Source organism: Pagrus pagrus (genome assembly GCF_965226575.1).
Source record: "Pagrus pagrus genome assembly, chromosome: 23".
Classification (NCBI taxonomy): domain Eukaryota; kingdom Metazoa; phylum Chordata; class Actinopteri; order Spariformes; family Sparidae; genus Pagrus; species Pagrus pagrus.
The window spans coordinates 20343327-20368774 of record NC_140205.1 but is presented as its reverse complement, the minus strand read 5'-3'; the positions used below and the strand labels follow the sequence as shown (position 1 = coordinate 20368774).

The window sequence follows — 25448 nt, the reverse complement described above, 5'->3', positions numbered from 1 at the left end:
ATAAAAATAAAAACACTTTCAAATGTGAAAAGTGCCTCTTGGCCTTGACTACTGGTATAATAAAAAGTAATTTCAAAAGTAAAAGTGCGCTTTTGTCCTGACAGCTCACAGCTGGTAGCCCACAGACAATATAATCTGAGAGAAACATACATTCAAAAATAGCTAGTGCTCAGCCTATTTTAAGTAAACATAATTCACTATATTCAGGATGTAAAGTGCAATATCAATTATCTAGCTATTCTTGTATGCATTTTGATTTCCTGTCATACAGCCAAGAGTCTGTGTTTTAGCCAATTAGTCTTTTATGACACTGGTGCCTTTTCATAAAGGTCGGGAATAACTTGGCTGCTAAAAAAAAGTACAAGAGGGCACAATGTAACGTGGATCAGCTGTTTTCATTTGGCGATGAAAGTCTTTTAGCAATGAACGTCCCCACTGCACTGGTGTTTTCTTTGGGGGGGGGGGGGGGGGGGGGGTGTTTCTGAACTGGTAGGATAGGTTTGTCTGAAGGCATCAGAGAGAGACTGCTGTTTCACTGACAGCGTTACCTGCTCGGCCATCCTGCTTCCACACAGTGTTATTGCTGAGTGGTGGTGTTGAGATTTGCGCTCATGTTTGAAGTGTTTCCACTCGTGTGGTGACAAGTCAAGCAGTGCTTGAAGACAGTAACCTTAACCTTGACAGAAAAATACGATTCGTGGCACCCTTAATATAAGCAATTTTTTTTGCAGTGATCCCTCAAATGTGGTTATGAAGCAGTTGTCACAAAGATATGTAAGAGAGGCAAAATATCCATTTTAAAGTTTAACAATAAACCTTATTGTCTAAAATGACATCACTGCACTGAAACGGTAATCTTCACTGGACATGTAAGAATTCTTCTGCATCATGGTCTGTAAAACAAAAAGGTTTCATATCAGCCAATATCATAGAACATACAGTGACAGGATATATCTGTGATAGGTCAGTGTCAGCTGATAATATTGACCAACTAATATATCGGTTGGGCTCTAATATATGTGGCAATAAAAGAGGTGAATGAAGATGAATTGTTGCTATGAAAATAATGAAATGGCATTAAATAATTATGAGTTGAGTTTTTTGATAGTTTTTCCATTATTTTTTTTTTTTACACAATTCATTCATATGATTACTTTTCTCAGAATTTCTAAATACACATATGCATTTCTAGATTTATACCATATTGAACACCTTTGGGTTCCATAGTTATCGCTATAAGTCACTTTAAGTTAAATACATGGATATTAGGTATGCAACAACATTCAATATTTTATCGAACCGTTCAATACGCCCTGTTAGGTTCAAAACACAAAGGCAAACAATACAGTACAATACTACAATAATGTTTGCTGTTTAACTTGATTGGATACTGCATATGTTTTTTTATGGAAGGCAATTAAGATAAGTGTTACATTTTTATAATAAGGTTTGTGGTTTGACTATATCTGCTTTTAATTATTTTTACATGCAATATTGTCTTTGCTAGTGTGAGTAGTTTTATATTAAGATACCGTACCGTTACCGTGGCCCAAAAACCGTGATGCATACCGAACCGTGGGAAAACTGTACCATTGCATCCCTAATGGATATATACACCTATCAGGCATAACATTATGACCACCTACCTAATATTGTGAAAGTTCCCCTTTTGCAGCCAAAACAGCTCTGACCTGTCAAGACATGGACTTAAGACCTCTGAGGGTGTCCTGTGGTGTCTGGCACCAGGGCGTTTTATAGTGGATCCTCTGGGTCCTGTATTTGGGGGGTTGGGGCCTCTATGAATCAGACCTGCTCCAGCACGTCTTACAGATACTCGATCAGATTGGGATCTGGGGAATTTGGAGGCCCGGTCTGACCCGAGCTGTTCCCGAGCAGTGTTTGTGGTGTGTCAGGGCACATTGTCCTGCTGGGGGGCCACTGCCAACGGGTAGTGTTGTTGTGATGAGGGGGTTCACTTGGTCCTGAACATCGCATTGTGATGAGATGATCAATGTTATTCACGTCACCTGGCTGTCAGTGGTTTTAATGTGGCTGATGGTGTATAGTGTTTTCTTACACTCAGTTTGACAGGATTATAGCACCACCATGTGGCTACATGTTGGATCTTACACCACAGATTGCATTTCAATATACTTTACTTCAGCATACTATAACTAATGTATAAACTATATAGGGTATGATTTAACCCTGCAAGGCCCAGCCTGTTTTAACCCTCTCTGGAGTTTCATGTGTACATTTTTACACATTCTTTAAATAAATGTGTTCTTATTATTCAGTTTTGTTTATATACCATTCCTGTTTTGATTTGATGTTTTGGTTTCTGTCACGTGCTTTTTTTCTGTTTTCCCATCAATTTTATTTTCCTTTTAGTACATGGAAGTCTGATGTCTGGTCTGCTATAGGCTTAACACACAGCCTGTCAGTCTGATCTGTCTCACACACACCACAGCAGGTGAGTCACTGCCACATCAGGCTGTATTCACTCTGCAGCTGAAACATGTAAAACAACATGTGATGTTTTCAGTACAGAAAACAAAATTAGAATCTGCATGAAGCAAAGCAAAAAGCTTTCAAGCCAACTGTTAAGATTCAAAACAGCAGTTTGAGGATATTTTGTGCCCCTATTTGGAACAAAAAAATAGGACAGCACTCAATAAATTAGATTAGATAAGCAGTCATCTAATTCACATCTGGTTTTACTTGAACCGAATTCCTTTGCCAAGATGTAAATTAATGAATGTTTTAGGGAGTGGCATAACTCGGTGGGCTTTAGCTAATGAATCTGTTTTAGTCATGTAACACTTTATTTTGAGGTCCATTTAATAAACGTTAGTTAACAGGTAAAAAGGACCTTTTTAAATTGTTATAAGATGTGTAATATCATCAATAAGACTTTTGATACTATCAAGCATTTTTATTGATTATAAGCCATTTATAAGCAACTCTTTCCTGGCATAAATTTAACCCTGAAAACTGATCTCCGTTCCTCACAATTACATATTTGGGTTTTTTTCCCATGAAAAAATGTAACTCTTCAACTTTGCCTCGTTAAGTACGAAATATTCTATTGATATGCAAATTAATCTGGATTCTACAGTCTACGTGGTCAAAAGTTTATATACACTTGAAAATAACATATGTATCATTGCAGTCTTGAGGTCCAATGATTTCTGAAACTTTCTCTGTGATGGAATGAGTGGAACACATAGTACTTCGTCACAAAAACATTCATGAAGTTTGATTCAATATTTAATTTATTATAGGTCTTCTGAAAATGTGACCAAATCTGCTGGGTCAAAAATATACATACAGTAATTCTAATATTTGGTTTAAAGCCTCTTGGCCATTTTGATTAGGTGCTTTTGATGTCCATCCACAAGCTTCTGGTAGGCCTCTGGCTACATTTTTAACCAATCGCCTTGACAGAATCAGTGAAGTTCAACTCAATTTCTTAGCTTCCTGGCACAGACTTATTTCTTCAGCACAGTCCACATGTTCTCGATGGGGTTCAAGTCAGGACTTTGGGGGGGCCTTTCCAAAACCTCAGTTCTAGCCTGATTGATCCATTCCTTTACCACTTCTGATGTGTGTTTGGGATCATTGTCCTGTTTGAACTACTCAACTGCACCCAAGACCCAATCTTCTGGCTGCTGATTTTAGGTTTTCCTGAAGAATTTGGAGATAATTCCGTCTTCATTATTCCATTTACTTTCTTTAGAGCAGCAGATCCACTGGCAGAAAAACAGCCCCACAGCATAATACTACCAGCACCATGATTGACAGTAGGTGTGGTGTTCTTGGGGTTAAAGGCCACACCTTCTCTCCTCCAAACATATCGCTGGTCATTGTAGCCAAACTACATTTTTGTTTCATCTGACCAGAGTTTTCCTCTATTGTTTTTTCTATGTCCATGTGATCAGCAGCAAACTTCAGTCGCGTCTGGAGCTGGGGCTTCTTTCTAACACAGCAGCTTCTCAGCCCATGGTGATGCAAAACACGCTTGACTTCTAATTCGTTGACTTGCTTTTTGGTGGTTTTTGGTTGACTCTTGACCATCCTGACCAGTTTTCTCTCGGCAGCAGGTGATAGTTTGTGTTTTCTGATCGTGGCAGTGACACAACTGTGCCATGCACTTTATACTTACAAAAAGTGGTTTGGCACAGTTGATCTTGGGTCCTATAACTGCTTTGAAATGGTTCCAAGCAACTTTCCTGACTTGTTCAATGATGGGCTTTCAGATCAATGATGAGCTCATTAGACTTTCCCATTGTAGTGTTTGTGGCTGTATCAAACAAGCCCTATTAAAATGGGCCCAGAGTCACCAGCTGCTATCAGTCAGAATCACTCAGAAGTTAAGAGGCCATGCTACAAAGAACATTCAATTCACACAACTTTCTATAATCACCTAAATGTATCTTTCAATTTGCCCTATTATTTGCTGTATGTATATTTTTCAGCAGATTTGGTCAGATTTTCAGAAGACCTATTATAAATTCATTATTGAACTAAACTTCATGATCAGGTTTTAGAGTGCATCATAGCAATGACACAGCATTAATTAAAGTTGCAAATGATCTCTAAATCACTTCTGACAAGGGTTGTCTCGTCTTTTTAGACAGCAATAGGTTTAGACTGCCACTTTGTCTCCTCCACTCACAGGCAAAGAGGAGGGGAGAAGAGGGTAGCTCCTGGGGGAAAACAAGAACGCACAAAACACCAACACACCCACAACACTAGGGTGGTAACAATCACGTTGTGGTTGTGGTCCAATGCAGCTACACAAAGCTTAACAGACCTGTGTGAAAAAAATTGTGAAAGAATAACATGGTAAACAAAGCCTAATTTGTAGCTGCTTTTTGTAAAATAGCATATTTAATGTCATCTCATACACAAAGCTTACTAGTTTAATTTGTTATATTTTAACCTTAAAGATGTGTGGTTTGTTATACTGTAATGTTGTCTTGGACTCTTCCAAGACATCCCTCTCACAGCAGAGGATCTGGTTGAGTGCGGCCCAGGGTTATGCAGGGAAGGTCCCAAAGCAAATGATCCATGACAGCAGACTCGCTTATGGTCTGCATTTAAGTAACGTTGCACATGCAAAAGGTGGTGCTGCCCACCCACTCTGTACCTCAGAGAACTAATGGCTGCTTTTGTGAACTAACTTGAGTTTGTACCCCACTGTCTCTTTTTCTCACTGCCTTGAAAGTGTAAGTCATTGGGTTTCTGGGAATCCCCTCAAAAAAGCCTTGCGTTCCAATACCCAAACTACCATACTATTTAGAATGTCAGAAAAAGATTTAGAATGTCCTGAAGTATGTGAAATACAGAATGCGAAAAAATACCAGGATGTCCTGCTACATCCGGTGGCATGTTGCAGCATGTAAGTCGGCATTCTTTTCTGGCTGACCGACAATACTCTGGCAGCGGAAGATACGTCACATACGCAACATAAAACAAAGCTGGGCGAGCACAAACATTTGACAGCTCACTGACAAATGTGCTTTCATCTGTCATTGCAGTCTGTCGTCTAAGTGTAAGAACAATAAAAAAAATTGTGTTAAGGCTGCAGCAGATATAGGAGCAAGATTGTCAAAGTTCAAGGCGCGCTGTCATGAAAATTTGGAAGGCTCCCTCAACTTTCAGCCAAGTCTTTGGCCATATTAGGCAAAATTCTCTTTCAGCAACTGCTGTCTTCCTGGGCCAGCTCTCCAACTAACCAACCACACGACGCAGTCAGTGACACAATGCCAATATGACGATGAGCCAGAATGAAAGCATTAGTTAGTACCAAACATATATCAATTATAATTTGACATGTAAATATTTTTTATCAAAAATAAATTCCAACACACTTCATTCTGTACAAAACTTGTCAATAGTATGTCATCTTCAAAGGTAACTGAACTTTTTATGGATGCTTTCATTTCTTCCCTCTTGCTGTGTATCCTGCCTGCAGGTCGTGTGGGTCTGTGGAAGGACGTCTTCACAGTGTCCATGAATGACAAGTTCGACACAATTTACAGACAGAAGATGGGCAAGTCTGACCTGACCTTTGACTTCTGCCTGTGAGGAGGACCCTCCCCCAGCATCGTCTCCCTACTCTACACCCACTGATCTACTTCAGTACAGTTGACAAGTGCACACTTCCTGCCAAAGCCCACGCTACTACATCGCCATTCAGTCAATCAGTCTGAAGTTTATGGTACAGTAAGACAGTAGGAGTACACTACAAGACTTTTCCCAGAATGCAATCTGTCTCAAATCAACAAGTCATCACCAACCCCACCCTTGTGGACTGATCCAAATGAATCCAGATTTATTGGGAATTTAATGAAATTTCTCAATCAATAGTAAACCAACCTCCCTCAACCCCTACCTCCACGGTATGTTCCCACTGCTGTGTATGTATATGTGTAAATACTAACCAGGGTTTGACCGATGTAGGTTTTTTAGGGGCTAATACCAATACTTTTGACCTAAAGTATTGGGCAACATTTATAATCAAAATACATGAAGATATTTGTGACTGAAATACACAGAAAATCACATGTCTAAATGTCGAAATATTTCTTCATGTTGGTTTGTCCTGTAATCCTGTTATCCCTTATTTGCTGACCCACGAAGTTCATGAGTATACCAGAAACAAACCAGGAAGTGTTGTCCAAAATCTTCTGTAAGCAAAAGTTTTCTTAACTGTCTAAAAAATAGTAACTCAAATGAGGGGCAAAAAGTGTTCCTGAGATACGGAAATTGTTCCAATTGGATAATGGTGCACACTTTTAGACATTTTCTCCTTAAAAGCCTTCAATGTGTTGCACTCATTTGTATACAGCATTAGTGACAGAAGCAGTTTGTGAAGGGTGATTAAAAAGAGCTTAAGAGAGGTTCAAATCTGAGTTTCCCACCTGCACACACTTCACCACTGATACCTGAAGAGGGTATGATGTGAACTGTCAGTTTTAGACAGTTACAAAACTTGTTGTACATTGCCATGCCAATACAAATGTCTCTAGCCTTCCCTAACTAGAAGGGCCATTCTAGTCTACTTGAGCTGATCAGAAGGATCGGGGACAACACTGATTTATCTGATTTATCATACTTGAGCTGATCAGCAGGATCGGGGACAACACTGATTTATCATGTCAAAATGTTCATGTGCTAAACATGTTTGTAAGGAGTGGCAATATTAGCATTCATTTAGATTCATGCTTCTGTCTGCCCAACAAATATAAGTTCAATATTCACACTCCTGTTAGCTCTGTTTGGGTCTTCGCTTAACTCTTGAGAAAAATATGTGTCACCTTAGCTGCTAAATGCTCCACCATGTTCCCTCGCTAGTTGCTAACTTTGTCTGCTGTTTGGTGTATAGTGGGGGGTTTTGCTGAAAACAGCTGCCTGCTGGAAACCAGGTTGAGCAGACTGCACTAAAAAAAATAAAGTTGCTAGCTGGAAAAAAAGCAAGTCAATTACCTAAAGAAGCTAAAATCCTTCATAGAGCAACTGTTGAGTCAAGTGATGATTCTCCAGGGGGTCATCACTACGAGCGACCCATTTCACATTGCACATGGTCATTTAACCCACTTTGATTAATTAAAGTTTATTATATTTCTTTATTGTTCACCTGCAAGCCATTGGATCTGTTAAATAACAGTGTTGATCAGCCACAAATATCTTTAATATGTAAGTAGCCTCAGTAATACTCCGTGATGTGTCTGGTTGTCAGGTGGTCAAACCCTCTGAAACATTTACACCGTCATGAGATACTTAACCTCTTCAGAGAGGCCCAGACTAATGAAACAGCTTTATGGTAAGTGGCTCTATAGGCCAGGCCCCACACACCGGTTTATTGGTGGGGAAACTGGAATACATTACTGCCTGTGAGTGAGGAATTAACTGGGCAGCATTCTGCTGCTGAAAAGATTTTTGAAAATATAATTTAGCTACGATAAGACATTTGCCCTGTAATGTGTCAAACTAATATATCGGTCTAACCCTGAAACTGAGTGCTTTAGCAGTTGTCTTAATGCAGCGGTGGCTCCAAGCCCGGTTGATGCATGGAAGGTAACTGAAAGAGGTGAAGCCTGTAGAAAAGAAGAAGCCTATCACGCCTAAATCAACCCAGCAGCTCAGTGTCATGGCTGGGAGACTGTTGTGTCAGATGATCATTGTTTTTTTTTGCTACAAGTGCTGCAGGACTTTCATCTTCCTTTACCATTTGTCACTGGACACTAACGTATAAGCTTTATGTGTGTGTATGGATGTATGTGAGTGTATGTTTATTGTCTAAGACAGAGAGAGAGAGAGAAAGCAAGCAAGACAAAGAGTTATGTCTTGCCTTCAGCCTCCTCTGTGTCCCCACTGACGACAAAATCAAGGATACATCAAGGATCTTTCAATGCACTTTGTGTAGAATGATAAATTATGTGCAACTCTGTCGCTCAAAAATAACACTGTGGTAAGATCTGACACTGAGATGAACGGGCTTAACGCAAGACAAAGAATCTAGAGCACATTCTAGAAATAATGGTTGCAAGGGGTAGCACACTCCACACTTGAACATTTTGCTTGAGATATTAACTGGTGTTTTGTACAAAAACGTGGTGGTTACATCGTCAGCATTTGAGATGCAATCTGCTGCACTGTGTTTACTGTATATCATCAAATTTATACCTCCTGGTGGTTAAATGTGCAGCTGCTGCTCTGTTGCAGATGAGGTTGCGCCAAACACAGTAAATATTATGTGATCTATCGTCTCCCAGCTATAATGGCTATAATTTAGACAAACTTTTTTATTTTCTTTGTGATGGAATTCAAGACTGAGGGCCTTGACATCATTTTTTCCCCTTTTTTCGCAGAGTAAAAATACAGCAATTATGAAACATATGATAGACAGAAAAACACATTTAAATACACATGCATTAAACAAAGAAACTTGTTTACATATATACTGTACTGATAATAATGCACATGAAAGTAGACAAAGACCTATCCCAAAAACTCAAGGCAACATTGACAAGATTACATGAAATAAAAGACATGACATTGTTCTGTATTTTAAATGTGCAATTCGTAAGATATGGCCAGAATTCTAGTTAAACACATTCACAACTGAGTTTGAAGAAAACTACGTTATGCAGTTAGCATGCTGACCAGCTAGCCCCGGCCCATCCTGTCTTGTAATACCACCTGTATCAGAGGCGACAGTCTGATAGCCCCGTAGTTTTAGCTATAATATGCCAGGTGTGACCCTGCTGTGTTTCACAAGCTCTCTTAGCTTTTAGTGCAATAAATGAACAAAGTTAACTCACAAAATGCAAAGAAACTAAATACTTACCATCTATTTTCCTTATTAAACAGAAAAATGCAACTGTATACCGTCTGGATTCAACTTTCCTTAACTGAACTAAGACAAACTTAATTCCCATGGTAAAACACACTTCAAACTGGACAAAACAAAACTCATCTAAAGAGTCTTTTGTTTTGTCTTTCCACAATCACCTTTGCTTTGGTCAAAATAAATCCTCAGTTCACAGAGTAAAATGTGAAAATATTCCGGCTCTACATGCCGTTTTGCTGCTGCTTCATGCCTCTCCCTGCCTGCTGTGTCTTCTGGTCCCTGGAGTCATAGTACCGGTCAGAGCTGCTGTAAATCATCTCTGTGCTGTATCCCCTGTCTATAAACCAACCTCCATCTGTCTCAGAGTCTGTGTTCAATCCCACTTCGGTGTCCAGCCGTGATCATTCTCAGGCTACTGAACCCCAGTGAGATTCTGTAGGTTACATTTTATCATTTGAAAACATGTGCTTATGCTCTGGTTAGATTTGGGCACAAAAACAACTTAGTAAGAGATGGGAGAAGACCAGGTTTTTGCCTAAAATTCCTGTTTTGGTTGCCACAAACGTGGCTGCAGATATCCCAACTTCCTGTCAAAAATGTAACTTTTTTGTTGCAATGCAGACTTGAACTGTGGCCACTGGCTTAGCATCCTTCACACATAACTCAATCACCACCTCACGCTATCAACATCAGGTCCTGAACATGTAATGTGAACATGATAGGACATGTATTGTAAAAATGTCAACATGATACATAGTCTATGAGATGTACAAATCTGAATGTATCATTTCTGATGTGGAAAAATGTTAACTGCCAACATTATATATTCTGCTGACTGTGCTGGGTAATGCACCTGAAGCTCATTGGTCTCAGCTAAAAAAACACCAGTAGAAGGATAACTTGTTCTCTTTAGCAGTTTAGTTACAACAACAGTTTAACTGTTTAACAGAAGAGTAGCTAATGATGTCTTCACAGGCTCCGACTCCTCACTCGCAGGTAGCAATCATCAGGGATCAGATAAACCGTACAGCAACATGCCAATTCCTCTAAGACCTGCTGAAATAGCTGGCGGCATTTTTCTTCCCATCAGTTTACATGTGAGTGGAAGAACAATGGATCACTTCAGTGTCACTTCAGCTGCCATAGACACAGCAGGTCTGAATCAGATTTTAATGTGATGGATACAGTTACACTTTGCTTTCTAGCTACCCAAGACATATCAAGTGCACAAGTGTAAATAGGGTTGGTTAGCAATCATACTACCACTAATGGATGATCAGTGATCTTTTTCTCTCTTTCTCTCTGTTTCTCAGAATTGTCAGGTATTGGCTGCAGGAGTTGCAGTGTATTAACCCATAACCAGCATTTACTGTATTCTGCTACTCCCTGTATTGTCACCACAGCAGCAGTATGTGGAGTCAGACTATTAGCCTGAGGCATCACTTACAAGTAGTCCAGCACCGCCTCCTCTTGCTCTGTTGTCACAGTAGTTTCCAGTCCAGCAGACCAATCCCTCTACCAGACACTTGTGAATGTCTTTCTTGTGTGGATGTAAACAACAACCTCAGCACACACCCGTCACATTGACTCGTTCATTCTTTCTGGTCATTGTTCTCTCTTCTGTCACTCTGTTTACAGGTGGTTTGTTTGGGTTTTTATACATGACTGTCTCTGTTTCCTGGGCATCTTTGCGTTGTATTTTACATGCTTTGCTTGCTGGTTTATTAATAAAGCTGTGTCTTCAGGCAATATCTAATGACTGTGTTCTTTTTCTTTTAACTATTGTTCAGACCTTCTGTTAATTGCACAAATGTGTTTAGTGCTCTCAAAGTGCTGCTATCAGGAGGAATGGAAATGAGTCAGTGAAAGGTGGTTTGTTACTACCGTGAAATACAGGCTGGTAAAAGAAATGAAATGCAGTTGAAATTGGGAACATAGAGGGCTGCATTGTATAGGCAATCATCAGATGGCAGATGAATATTCATCATTTAGAAACAATACTCGCATATGCCCATTTCTTTTATTCTGTAGGGAGAATACGTTTCAACCATAAATGGTATGTTTCAGGTAATGCTTTGACTTTTGTTGCATATCCATGCATATATGCACCCATAACCCAATATCCCGAACTAATTTTGAGTATTGTAATATACACAATTAATCTTTGGCACTTGAGAGTAAACTTATCTGCAGGTATAACAGTCCTTTTTGTTTTCACAACAAAGATTTCTGTCACCATTCTCATGAGGAAAATTGTTAGGCTTTAGTGCTGGCGGACCCAAAAGCAGGAAGATGAGGATTTTTGCAAAGTAAACTTTTAACAATAATGGGGAATGACGAGGACGAGGGCAGGCACCTCAGGTGAGCTGGAGAGGGCAATGAGCTGAGGGCTGAGGAGTTTTTAATCTCATAATTTCCGCTTTTGATCTCATTATGACGTTTTATCTCATAATTTTGAGTAAGTTATTCATCTATGCATCACTTTAGTTATATTTACATAACTTCTCCTTTTGCCTCAGGACCATCTGGATTCGGCAGAGATGTGGTGTGTGGTGGGAGCATGTTATCACCAACTGGACAGATTATGAATGGCAGTTAAATGCCCCTCATCCTCTGAACATGAGTTCAAGGCAAAAATTCAAGGTTTCTGAGGCGGGTGGGGTTTCCCACAATGTGAAGCGGTTATTGATGGAATTCATATTGGGATTTTAGCCCCACCCAACAGCCCTGTAGACTACTTTAACTGTAAAGGTTTCTACTCTGTTAGGTAGAAGGTGTGATTGACCATAGACTCAATTCTGGGACATCAATGTGGGTTGGCAATTCATCCTTGTATGAGAGGGGTCAAAGTGCTACACAGTGTTCCATAATATCACAGAGAGGTTTGAAGGCGTACACGTGCCAGTGGTGATGCTGGGGTGATGAGTCATATCCACATCTACCATGGTTGATGAAGCCATACCCTGAAAACCAACAGACTATCCATGCACAGCTTACTTTCAACAACCACCTCAGCAAGGCTCAGATTACTGGTGAGAGGGCATTTGGTCATCTTCAGTGAAGGTGGTGGTGCCTGATGAAGAGGTATGATCGCAACATCAACAACATCAGATTGTCATCTCAGCCTGTTGCGTGCATCACAATTTCTGTGAAGACAACAGTGATGACACCGATGGTCAAGAGGACAGGCACGTGATTGCAATTATTTCTGTGCTAATACCACATCAAACACCACTAGAGATGCTTTGTGTGCTTTTTTGGCAAGTCTGTAGTGCTGACAAGTGACAAGAAAAGTGTGGACCTATTGGCATATAACAGACAAATCATGCACCTTTAATATTTCAGGGGTTTCTTATGATGTAACTGGAATCTTTTTTTTGTATCTTTTGTTGATCAATTATATAGATAGTATGAAAAAAAGACAGAGGTTTTCTGATTATAACAGACAAAATACGTTTTATTGAAAATGACCTGAGTAATTTAACAAAACACCAACCACCAGAGTGTAATGGGCACAATTGAAAATAAAATAGATTACAAAAAAATAGAAAACATAAAATAGAATATCCAAATATAAATATTAAAAATATGAAAGCACTTTTGAAAAAAATTACATGGTGTAAGGAGCAGCATTTGCCAAGAAATTAGCTGAATATTACACAGTTTCAGTCAAACAACCAAAGGTTGTGGAAGTCTGATCTGTACTTCTGTGGCTGTAAAGTGCCCTCATGGGCAGAGAAGGAGTAGTGCAGAGGAGTGCAATGGTGTTGCGGCTGTGAGGGCCTCTGGAGAGAAGGCACCATGGCAGCAAGTAGCTGAAACATGTTTTTTGTCTCTTGCTCCCAATGCGCCTCCATTTCCCTCCGTGCCGTCATCCACTCGCTCAACATCTCCATCTCCTGACGGTGGCGAATCTGCTCTGCTTGCATGAAGGCATCATGCTGTTCCCTCTGCATGTCCGTGAAGGTCTCCATCATGTCACCCACATCGTTCTGTGTCCTCCTCTTCCTCTTCCTGCTTATTGACGAGTCCCATAGAGGTGCTGGTACTAGTAGAGGTTGAGGTTCTGCTACATACAGTGGTATCCCAAGTCTCATCGGTCTCTGGTTGTGTCACATCATCGCAATTCAACTCCTCTGATGTCGGTGATGTGTATCAAAACAAAGGTGGAAAAAGAACAATGTAAACACCAATATTAACATCAAGCCAAGAGCACAGATTTTTTCTGGCATGTGCAGATCTTGAATGCAGGGCTGCAAACACATCAGGGGTGAAAAGTGCCCTCTAGGTGATTCTGGAGGCACCTAGAGGGCTATGCCTGTACTCATTGAATCTGGAGTTACGATGTGTAACTAACAATCTTGATAATTACAGTACCTTTTTTCCTTATCTCCCATGCTTTCTCTAGGTAAGTGGCTATTCTCAATATTTCATATGTAAAGAGCCAGCTTAATCTTTTTGCATCATCCATATGTACGTAGTCAATAATTGTTAACAATTACAAGAAACAAAATGGAACTTATTTTCTCTATCAGCCAAACACCACATAGAACAAATTCACCTTTCTTCTTCCAGACTGCTATTAAGTCCAGTTTCAATCATAAGTGGTTAAATACCAGATCTCAGATGAGCACATACATACATATACATACTGCATACAAAATAATACTTTCCATACATTATCCCACAGCTTAAAGCTTTAATTTCTTTAGCCAAATCATTAATATTAATTTCAAAATTATGTGGGGTACAAAGAATCGCCTTGTTTCACCCCTTAAGATGTTGAAAACCAATTTGTGTAATATTTATTTAATCGTACACCAGTGTGGTGTTGTTGTAGTTGGCCTGTATAGCCATGTAAAACCTTCCATTTACTCCATATTGAATAAATGTGTAGGCTTCAAGATTTATAATGATCATAGCAAAAGCATTCAGAAAACATGCATATGTAGGTTTATTCTGTATCATTACATCTGATATAATTGTCGACAGTACAAAGGTAGGCTCAAGACATGATCTTATATACAGAACCCGTTTTGCTCTTCTACCAGGAGGCTTTCCTTCTCCAGATACAACATTAGCCTCTTATTAATTATATAAGAATACAGTTTGAAGACTGTGCTTATTAGGCTGATGCCTGTGTAATTTAGTAGTGTCCTTGGGTCCTCATTGCATTTTTTTGGTATTGGGTTTACACTGTAATAGACTTAGAACACATAGATGGTATTTTACCAGATTCAAAACATGTTCAAATAATTTGGACAATTTGAATATCTCACTTGGTATATTTTCAATTGCAGCTGCTTTCCCTGGTTTTGCTTTATTGATAGCCATTTGAACTTCACTATAAATTATATCCGTTGTAAGGTCATCATTTAAACAGTAGTCACCCTTTAGTTTTTGGCTCTCTATGTCATTTAACGATCTGTCTTGTAGTCCAGAGACCTGAGGACATTGTGCACAGACCCTGAGCTGTCCTGAAAGAGTGCATGTGCACACTGAGCATCAGCATCAGCAGCGAGAATCTGACCTGAGGGAGAAGACTTCCTTCAGGAAGTGAGGGGCCACACAACTGAACCCTAATATAGTCAATATTTCACAAATGTATTTAGAAGTGATCAGTGTGATTTCTTTTTACAGTAAGCATTCTGTCGGAATGCAGTTATGCACTTTTCCTTTGTAGGGCAGATTAGTTTAATTAATAAGTTACTTTGATGGGTTACTTTATTTCTATACGTTGTGTAACCTATATGGCACGGGTTTGTGTTGATTGCACAGAAAAGGGAGTAATCTATATAATCCAGGTGATACCCTGGAAACAAACAAGGCTTCATTTTACCATCAAGTTTCATCTCACTTACTAAGAAAATATTCATGTTTTACTTGGTACTGTTGTGGAACCTTTATGGTACAAGTTTGTGTTGATTCTATGGAAAAGGGAGTAATCTATTACAAGTTATATAGTAATACCCTGGAAATAGACAAGGCTTACTTTTACAGTACAGTTTCAGCTTACTTACTGAGTAAATATTCATGTTTTACTTACTAATGTTGTGGAACCTATATGGTAGAGGTTTGTGTTGATGGCGCAGAAAAGAGACTAATCTGTTAGGTTATATAGTAATATCCTGGTAATACCCTGGAAGACTTCCTTTTACAGTCCAGTTTCATCTTACGTACTGTGTAAATTGTAAAAACATCAGCAAAAACATACCCAGTATTTAAGAGGATGTACCATAATGATTACCCTATAAACAGAAACTGTTCTGGTGTTGTGTGTTACCAGATAAGGACTGACGTCATTTCTCAAGTTGTAGAATAGAAATATTGCCATATTCTTCAAGGTAAATCAAATAAACTTGACTGCAGGCGTCAGTACTTGATCACAAAGTGTTTAATTTAGCTCAATTTTTGTTAAATGCTACCAACAAACAGCATGGTGCTTTATGTTTGATGTGAAAAGGTACACTCAAGTACAAGCTGTCATGTCTAGACTGCAGGATTGTGCTCACATTTGGTTTGGCAGTCTTTGACATGTATCGAGATGAACTATATTTGTTCTTTCACTCATTATATTTTCACATTATTGCTTTTTTATCTGTGTAATGTCTTGTAAATCCATACAGGCTTGGCATCATTTGGTGTATGACACTTTGGAAAAAAACAATAAATTACAAATTACAAATGAGCTGATAATCACAATACCTACGATGCCTATAAAAGAAATTCACCTCCTTAATTGTTTCAGCTTTAATTGCTTTTATAAATGGAATCATGGTCAATATACAAAAAATATACAAAACAAAAAAAATTGCAAAAATGGATGTTAAGGTGAACTATTACTATTACAATTACAAAGTAATGTCAATTAATACAAAAATATATAATGTAAAATAAGTGATTGAATAAGTATTCACCTCCTTCAAATCAGTATTTAGTAGACGCACCTTTGGCCGCAATCACAGCACTGAGTCTTTGTGGATAGGTCTCAATCAGACTTGCAAATGTGAACACTGCAATTTTTCTCCATTCTTCTTTGCAAAACTGCTTCAGCTCTGTCAGGTTGCACAGGGATCGGGCGTAACAGCACTTTTTTCAAGTCCAGCCACAAATTATCTATTGGATTAAGGTCTGGGCTTTGACTCGGCCACTCCAGAACATTAACCTTGTTGTCTTTAAACAATTTATGTGTAACTTTCGCTTTTACACATAATTCCTTCCATTTCTTAATGATGGATTTAACTGAACCCCAGGGGATGTTCAGTGACTTGGAAATGTTTTTGTATCCATCCCCTGACTTACACTTTTCAACTACCTTTTCAGGGAGTTACTTGAAAGTGTTCATTTGTCTTCATGGTGTAATTGTAGCCAGGAATACTGGTTAACAGTGACTGGACCTTCAGACACAGGTGTCTTTATACTACAATCACTGGAGAAACATTCACTGCACTCAGGTGATCTTCAGTTCACTAATTGCGAGACTCCTAGCACAAATTGGCTGGACCTCTGTTGAATCAGGTCAGTCACTTTAAACGGGGTGAATACTGATGCAATCACTTATTTTACATTATATATCCTTATTTAATGGACATTACTTTGTAGAAATCTGTTTTCACTTTGACATGAAAGAGTTTTTTTTTTGTATTGTATATTTTTCGTATATTGACCATGATTCCATTTATAAAAACATTAAAAGAGTACAACAATTAAGGGGGTGAATACTTTTTATTGGCACTGTATCTCCAGCACAATGACAACAAACAAACCTATCACAGGTGCACCAAACACACACTGTACTGGACTGAACCCGGCCTCCATACATAGCAAAGCACGTCACCATCTTGACACTCTCAAATACAAAAACAGTTGAGATGCTCTGTAAAACATAAATAAAACAAAATGTAATAATCTGCTCATCCTTTTTATATATACTCAATTGAAAACAGTACAAAGACGATTTAATGTTTAATGTTTTATCAGGAGCAACAAAAGACTGGGAAAGTTGTGGAATGCTTCAAAAACACCTGTTTTGACCCTTCTCACAGGTAAAGAGGTTTAGTGGCAACAGATGACAGTATCATGATTGGGTATGAAAGAGAAAACACATGACTGTATAAAGGATATTACTACATGGGCTCAGGAACAACTCAATTTTTATTTATGTTTTACACAGCATCCCAACATTTTTGGCATCAGGGTTGTAACTTGGACTCGTTATAGGCAATAAACCCAGTTTTTATCAACACATCACTGCTCTCCATAAAAGAGTGTGAGATCAGAGCACCTTCTGTTGCCCTCTACCTCCTGTTATTGCTTTATAAAAGCATAATTATCTCATCCTGCTGTACTGTTTCCTCTGCTTTTTCACCAAGCTGTTTCCAGCAAAAAACAACTTAACAGTGTCAGTTACACCGCCTCCAAAGTCATTAACCTCCCTACACCAACAGCAGAGCATCACAAGGATAGCACTCACCACAGCAGATGACACTGATCAACCTCCTCAATTCACAAATCTTCATTGTTTTGTGTATTTTTAGGTTTTACTTGATATTGACAACAAATGTCTCTGAGCAAAGAAGAGGTCAGAAGAGTCCTGGAGACCTTGCAGTGCAACAGCCATTCAACACATGAAGTAGATTTTTAAGCTTTCATTAAACCTACCTACAAAACACATATCATGTTTGCTCTCAAGGTCTAACATATTGCATGTATTTCCTGTGTCATACAACATTTACAATTGCTTCTGTATTTAAATTGATTTTTCAAGCAGAAGATGATAAAAAGCATTGCACTTGTGTTCTTTCTTTCTTTCTTTCTTTCTTTCTTTCTTTCTACCCACCCAAGTCCACATTTGAAGTAAGCTGTTGTGGCTGAACGGATTGATTAGTTGTTGGGGGTAACTTGTTACAAAGTAATCTGCAGATTACTGCAAAATTAAAACTTTTTATCATAAAATTATGACTTTACTATTGTAATATTTATTTAGACTTTATGCTTGTGATATTACGATCAAATATTCTGACTAATTCTCTTACTACTTTATGCTTGCAACATCACTGCTTCATTATTATTATCATTTGTTTTTCTTTATATGGCCTCTATTGTTCTAAAAGGCACATATGCACTTTAATTGCTTGTATGTAGGAATGTGTTGGTTTTTTTTAAAAAAAAGCCCATGCACTTCGTCATATTTGTGCTTCTATTGTTTCTATATAAGCACTCATAATTCATTGCAGGTTCATTAGTTTTAAACATCATATAATGGCTCTAAGAGCCTGTGTTGTATTGTTTGCATTGAACCAGCTGTGCCTAATACTGTATGCCTCTGCCCAGTTCACTGTCAGATTGTTTGAAAATTAAAGAGCTGTAAATGTTATATTGCATCTGTCATTCCTATTATTAGGTCCTGGAGCAACATTAATTATGATGTTCCGGGAACAACTGGTCCAGTTATCAGGATATAAAGTTAGCAGTTAATGTTTCTGCAAACCACAGACAATTCAAATTTGTACATGTCATATCACGGTCACAGTACTCACTTTCATATTCGGAGGTGGAGGGGATGGTGGTGGAGTTGCAGGAGACAAGGCTCGCAAGCCAGTAACAACATTTGTAATTGTTACACCACTGAATATTTTTAAGGAGACTTAAAAGGAGATAACTTCAAGATGTGTTTGAGGGGAGGAAAAACAGATATTTTTGATGAATAGTTAGGATATCTCCAGCCACGTTTGTGGTGACCAAAACAGGTATTTTAGGCTAAAACATTATCTTTTCCTAACCCTAACAAAATGGTTTTTGTGCCTAAACCTCACCAGTGTCACAAGCACAGCGTTGTCACTAGTGAAAAATTCCAAAGGAAACGCAAGGTTGTGACATCAAGAAATGCAAAGTTTTAACTTATCTGTGTTATCACCAACATGGCAATATCAGAATATGCACATTTTGTTTACATTTTTATTTTTTGGCCAATTTTGTCAAATTCTGTTTCGAAGGTCATGAATGAACTCTGAAGCTATGAAATTTCATTTTGTCCTTCAACAAAGTTTCCAAGGTTGAGCGCTTATTGCTCCTGTTGCTGCATTTGCTTTCCCAAAATAATATATGTAACACACCCAGTTTGAGCTGATGGTATTTGGGTACCACTTGATAAGGGTGTAAATGGGGGCCTCAGAAAAGCCTGGCCTGAAATGTGTGTTAGAATGTTATCTCTGTGTTGTTATGTGAAGTATCATCCAGAAGATGGCAGTAGAATATATATATTATTTTTATCTCTCCCAGGCAGCTTTCTTTGACAAATGATGCTCCATGGCCCCGGAGACTGGTCAGAGCAGAAGTGATTCTGGCAGCTGTTAAAGCAGACGTCATTTGTTTGCACCTCTGTTGCGATAGCAGGCATCAGTTTTTCCTCTGAACCAGCCAACTAACTTATTATTTCTGTGCTTTATTCCATACATTCCTCAGCAGCATGCATATGTTTATCAAAAAATGAAGGCATACATTTAAAAAAGAACAACCTCTCGGCTTAAAAGCCGCTGCAGTAGTATTGCTGGCTGATGTCGGAAGTGGAAGTCGTCACTCCGCATCCATGAGGCCTAATGAGAGAGTGCTGAGGCCTTGTATCAGGATGCTTCTCCTCTCTGGCATTGATCAATCGAGCGTGCACGTGTGTGTGTTATGTTTGCGGTCCGTGCACGGCAGTGTAATTCCCCCTCTGCCTTCATCTTCATCTGTGTGCACGATGCCTCTGTCACTCCGCTACGCCACTGTAATCGTCTCCACTGTTCCTCTTTGTTCCGTCTCAGCGCTCACGCCTGACAGTTTGACTGCCTGTCTTTCCCGCACAGATTTCCTCCCATAATATCAGCACTTTGTGTCTTCCACCCCCCTATACACTACCCAACTTCCCTCCATCCCCTGCCCACCCCTCCCACTCACTGTCTTATTCATTAAAGACACTGCGTGTGTGTGTGTAGGTATGTGTGTGTGTGTGTGCTTTCTGGAGAGTTGTGGAAAGTTTACTTTAAAGGATGATCGCTGGAGTAGCAGCTGTTGTTCTGGTGACATTCTGATGTGGAAGTGTGCTTTGTGCTTGAGGGAGCAAGATGCCCCAAGCAGCCCGACAACCCCACCCCCCTTTCTACTTCTTCTTCTTCTTCTTCTTCTTCTTCTTTTTCTTCTTCTGTTTATTTATTAATTTAATGTCTGCTTTGCCGTAGTTTAAGATTAAGATCTTTTTAGTTAATATCGATCTAATTATCGGTTGAATGTGCACTGGTAGCTGGTCCTGTAAAAAAAAAATCTGATCTTAATGGGAAGGAAGGAAAAAAAGACAATCACATCTGACAAATCTGATGATGAAGAAGAATTCGGTACGAGGAAGAGAAAATCCACTGCATCACAAGAGCTCAAGCTCTGTTTCCTCCCTTGCTCCATGTCTCATTTATTGTGTTTATTCAGTGTGATTAGAATTGATTTTGATTCCTCTTAAATGTTGCAGCATCCACCCTACCTCTCTGGAGACAATTTCAAGCTTAATTTAAACCCACATTTAACCCAGACTGTCAATGTCGACGGTCGTGTAGATGGTGTGTGTGAGCTAGTGATTAAAATCTCACAAAATCAGCTAAATCTGAATGCGATCCTGCAGTTTGACCTAAGAAATGGGATGTTTTTTCCCAGCTGTAATTATTTTCCAGCCCTCTAGTTCCACGCTTTACGTATACTTGCAGGTTAATAAAACTCTGACTTTTGCACTCATGCCAGTTTCAATAATGTCTTAAATATGCACCTAACGACCTTTGGTTGGCCAACAAAAAAAGGGAGGACTGGTGAAATGGTGTGCAATAATTTCAATGACCTTGGTTGTAATATGTCTAGCTGCCACTTTCTCCACACCTGTCCTTTCTGCGGCGACGCCCAGGCCAGGTCCGGTTGCTCATCCATGGTTTCCCCTGACCTCGACCCCCTTCCTATCCTTCTCAAATATTCTATCAATTCAAATAAACTAGCTTTATGCTATACAATGGCGTGGTCTTTTTAGTGAAACAGCCATTAATTAAAATAAATTTCCCCTCCAGTCAGCAGTCAAAATAATTAAGTACATTACACTGGATTTCGACACCTCCTTGGCTCGTTACAGCAGGCGAAAAGTGAAGATAAATCCACTTTTTAATACCAAAGCGGTGTTTTCCTCCAGAAGATCTGGGCTTCAGCTGTCTCCTCCAGAACTTGGCGGATTCAGCAGCTGTCCGGTCAGCGCTAACAGACTTGCGTGTTAATCTAAAACACAGCCTCCCTGGTGTGTTAACTGCACAGAAAGCTATATTATTTGTCTGATATTTGCATTCAAAATTCTTCAAAAGGCATCAACACCATAAATACGGCCAAGAGATCAAGTTCAGAAACTGGAATTAGCTGAGGTCATTTTAAGCCTTAAAATTACCAAAACAAGTAAGTTATATAAAAATTCACCCGGGGGAATTTCGAGGAACTGCAATTTTCGGTACTTCTGCATTGGTTTCATTTCTCAGCCCCAGAGGTTGCTGCTTGGGAGGAGTGGACAAATCAAAGTATAGACACTGTCAATCGCTGTGGCATCCACATCCACCTTCATTGTGCCGCCATGCCCATGCTGTTCTACAAAAACTCACAATCTTCACAATACAGCATCATCAAGGTTTTAAGGTTTTCCTAACCACGTTTGAGGTGGATATGGTCAGCCAGCTTGGTAATAACGCCGCCATCATCCACTCCACCTCCTAATTCAAAAGATGGCTAATAAGCATATAATGTGAACGTGAATGTTTGGTACAGATTTTAACCTTGACTGTAAAGTCATTACCAAACTTGGGCTGGTGTGGTTGGCAAGGAAAGAAGGCACTGTCAGTCACTGACACCGCAGAGGAAGCCACCAGATGGCTTTGGCTGAAGAGGGACGGCCCATGGTCAAAGACTGCACGATGTAAGCCGGGGACTGACCGCTGGTGTGTGATGTTGAAACACCGGATGACCCCAGTTAAACTCACTGATGCATCCCAGTGCATCCACAGGATGTATTGTCAAAGAAAGATGGCAAAATTATTATTTTTTTTCTGGAAGTTTGGAGGAATAAAGATCATGCTGATATTATTTGATGAATACAGATATATTGCTTAAATATTATGTTTTTTTGTTTATATAAATATGATTACAGAACAATTACACGTTAAGTAAGTCTGGACAATTTCTAACAACTTGTGATGAATGCTTGCCCACTTAAATGTAATTATAACTCAGAAAAACGTTGCTACATGCTGATGCAGCTCTACTATAATAAAGAAAAACAAATAGTAGTAAACAAATCACAGAAAAATAAGAAATAAAATGAAAATACTGTATATCCAACAAAAATATGTAATCTGTGACTTCCATGCCTTGCTCAGTCCCAGGCACGTCATGTAATGCTGCTGATAGGAGTCGCCCCTGAGTTGGACAATCATCTTGTAGGGAAGACAACTTCCTACATTTATTTTATTTATGTCTGATTTATTGATTCGGTTGTTTGAAACTTTTTCAATGTTTATTAGTACAGAAATCAGTGTAACTTTATAATATGAAGTTAGACAATTCACACAATATTATTAGGGCTGTTGGAAAAACACATTTGGTGAAAGCAGACTCGATGATTTCCCCATAATAAATTATAAAATGACTATTTGTTGGATAAAATGTCATTGATATCTGGGACAGGTTTGGCATATATTAATGATTAGTGTAGTAATTTGAAAATACTGTCATTTTGGTTTGAGAGAATCCAATCATGAAAAATGTGCATCAAAATTATCAGAAAAAAATGGTGACCTGACAAAATTTCTTAAAATGCGGAAAAAATATGTTTTTCATATGACCGATGAAGAGGGTGGAACTATTAGCTCCGGATGACAGGACGCACAGGTATAACCAATCATGTTCTTCTGGGGTTTTGAATTTGTTTGTTTTGATTATTAAAGGCTCAACGTCAGTAAAATTCAGTGAATTAAGTATCAAAGTTTATCACATTAAATTTTTAACCTTTTCCCCCCAAATACTCATATGGGTCAGTATTATTAAAAACTTAGTGAAGGAGATAAAAGTGTCTGTTTTTGTGTCCAGTCATCACACAACTTGTACTTGACTTGTCAGTATTTTTCTTTTTACATACTTTTGAATTATGGCTCATGGCCTAATGAGAATGGCATTTTCAACATTTGATGTCATTTTAAATTTCATATTATATCAGTGGCGGCATTTTCAAAACCACTCAGATCCAAGTGAGTTTTAATACAACTGATACATTTTTACTTTTGCACTAGGTGGCAAGTGAGGATTTTTTTTTTCTGGTGATCCGTTTTCTGATCTAAATTATTTTCTCTCCTGTGTTTATGACTTTGCGAACTGGTGAAAAAAAGGGTATTGCAGGATAATCTTTTAATTTCTCTCTGCACTCTGAACAGCTGATGCATAAATTATGTGTTAGCAGGTTATGTAACTTGACTGTCATGTCCTTCCTTTGGTGAGGGATGTGTCATACTGGGCGCTAATCTGCCGTTAGTGTCACGGATGGAAAATTGTGTATTATCAGCAAGTCAGATCAAGGGTGAACATTTTCTGGGCTTATATGTAGTTTTATTCAAATTCTGATATAGTGTATGAGCATTTTCATGTTACATAATAATTTATGGTCATAGTGGTCACTGTCACAAAATTCTTTTCCCACCTAATTAGGGTCAGACTTGCTGGGACTCTGATCAAACACGTCAAATCTGTGGGAAGATTGGACAATATACAGTCAACTTACCACAACTTCCTGTTTCGTGGCAACTAACTTTTTGCCATGGTTATAGCACAGTCTTCAAATTTCAGGTGGATTTGGCCAACCTCCTAGGAAGAGTACATAGAGGTATAGAAACATGTAATTTTCTATTGCCAGTAAGGGGGCGCTATGACTGTAACAGAATGTTGGCATATTTGGTGTGTAGGCTCTTATCGGACATGAAGTTTGGGGCAGTTTCGATGATGTACAGTCCGGTTATGGCATCTTCCTGTTTCATGTTGAAACATTGACCTTTGCCATGCCGTCATGGCAATGCCCTTCAACGAAAACTCACAATGTTCACAATACAACACCATCAAGGTCTTAAGTGTTTTCTCACCATGTTTGAGGCAGATGATCCTCATTTCCTGCTGCCACTCGGGGGTGTTATGACTGTAACTGAAAATTGGCATGTGGATGTTTTCAGGCTGAGACTAGTATGAAATGTGGGTTAGTTTGGAGCAGATTCTACAATGTACAGTGAGAGCAACATCCTGTTTCCTGGTGAAACATAAGACAGTTGCAATGCCACCATTGCCATGGCCCTCAACAAAAGTTCAAGCTTTTGATCCTTCATCATTGAAAAGTTGTTAAGATTGCCCTGACAAAATTTGAAGCCAATCAGGTGAAAGCTGTTGGAGGAGTTAGTATAGGTCTCCGTGTGATACACGTGTACCAAATTTCATATATGTACGTGAAACATGCTGTGGGGGCTGCTGTTTAGGGGATGGTAGTGAGCCATTTTTGCCACACCCATGCACAATACCTCTAAACTAGAAGAAAAATAATCTGATTTATTCCAATAAGGTCCTTAATGCACCAGTTGGTGCTCAGGCCCTTAATATAGCTTGACGTATAGTATAGCTTGACGTATATTTACAGTTGATCTCCATGTGTCTATGGCCCCTGCTCTTCATCAGCCACTGACCTCTATCTCACCTTCACCCTCAAACTGAACTGCAGGTGTAACAACGCTGTCACAGGTATATAGAGCATGGAGAACCCCCCCCTCCCCTGAGGTTGGGGCTGATAGCGGTGATAATTGGACAGTGTGGTGTCTATAATAAGACTCAATGTTAGGAGCTCCGCTGGGGACTGCTGCACTGGATTACACCATGGAAGGATGTAGGGCAGGGCAACAGGGACTGTACTTTGATTATGAGCCACCAAAATAGGTATACGTGTGTGTGTGTGTGTGTGTGTGTGTGTGTGTGTGTGTGCCTGCCAAATATTTGTCTTCTTGATTGAACGTAT

The 25448-nt window shown here is 39.1% G+C and overlaps 1 protein-coding gene across 1 annotated transcript in view; it reads left to right on the top strand.

Annotated features, from left to right (window-relative positions):
• Positions 1–11112, top strand: part of sult4a1 (sulfotransferase family 4A, member 1) — a 34095-nt gene extending 22983 nt beyond the window's left edge. Inside the window, exon 7 of the mRNA XM_084345389.1 lies at positions 5981–11112. Coding sequence (XP_084201515.1) covers positions 5981–6093 — 113 coding nt within the window. The 3' untranslated portion in view covers positions 6094–11112. The remainder of the gene's footprint in view (positions 1–5980) is intronic.
• Positions 11113–25448: the final 14336 nt, after the last annotated feature.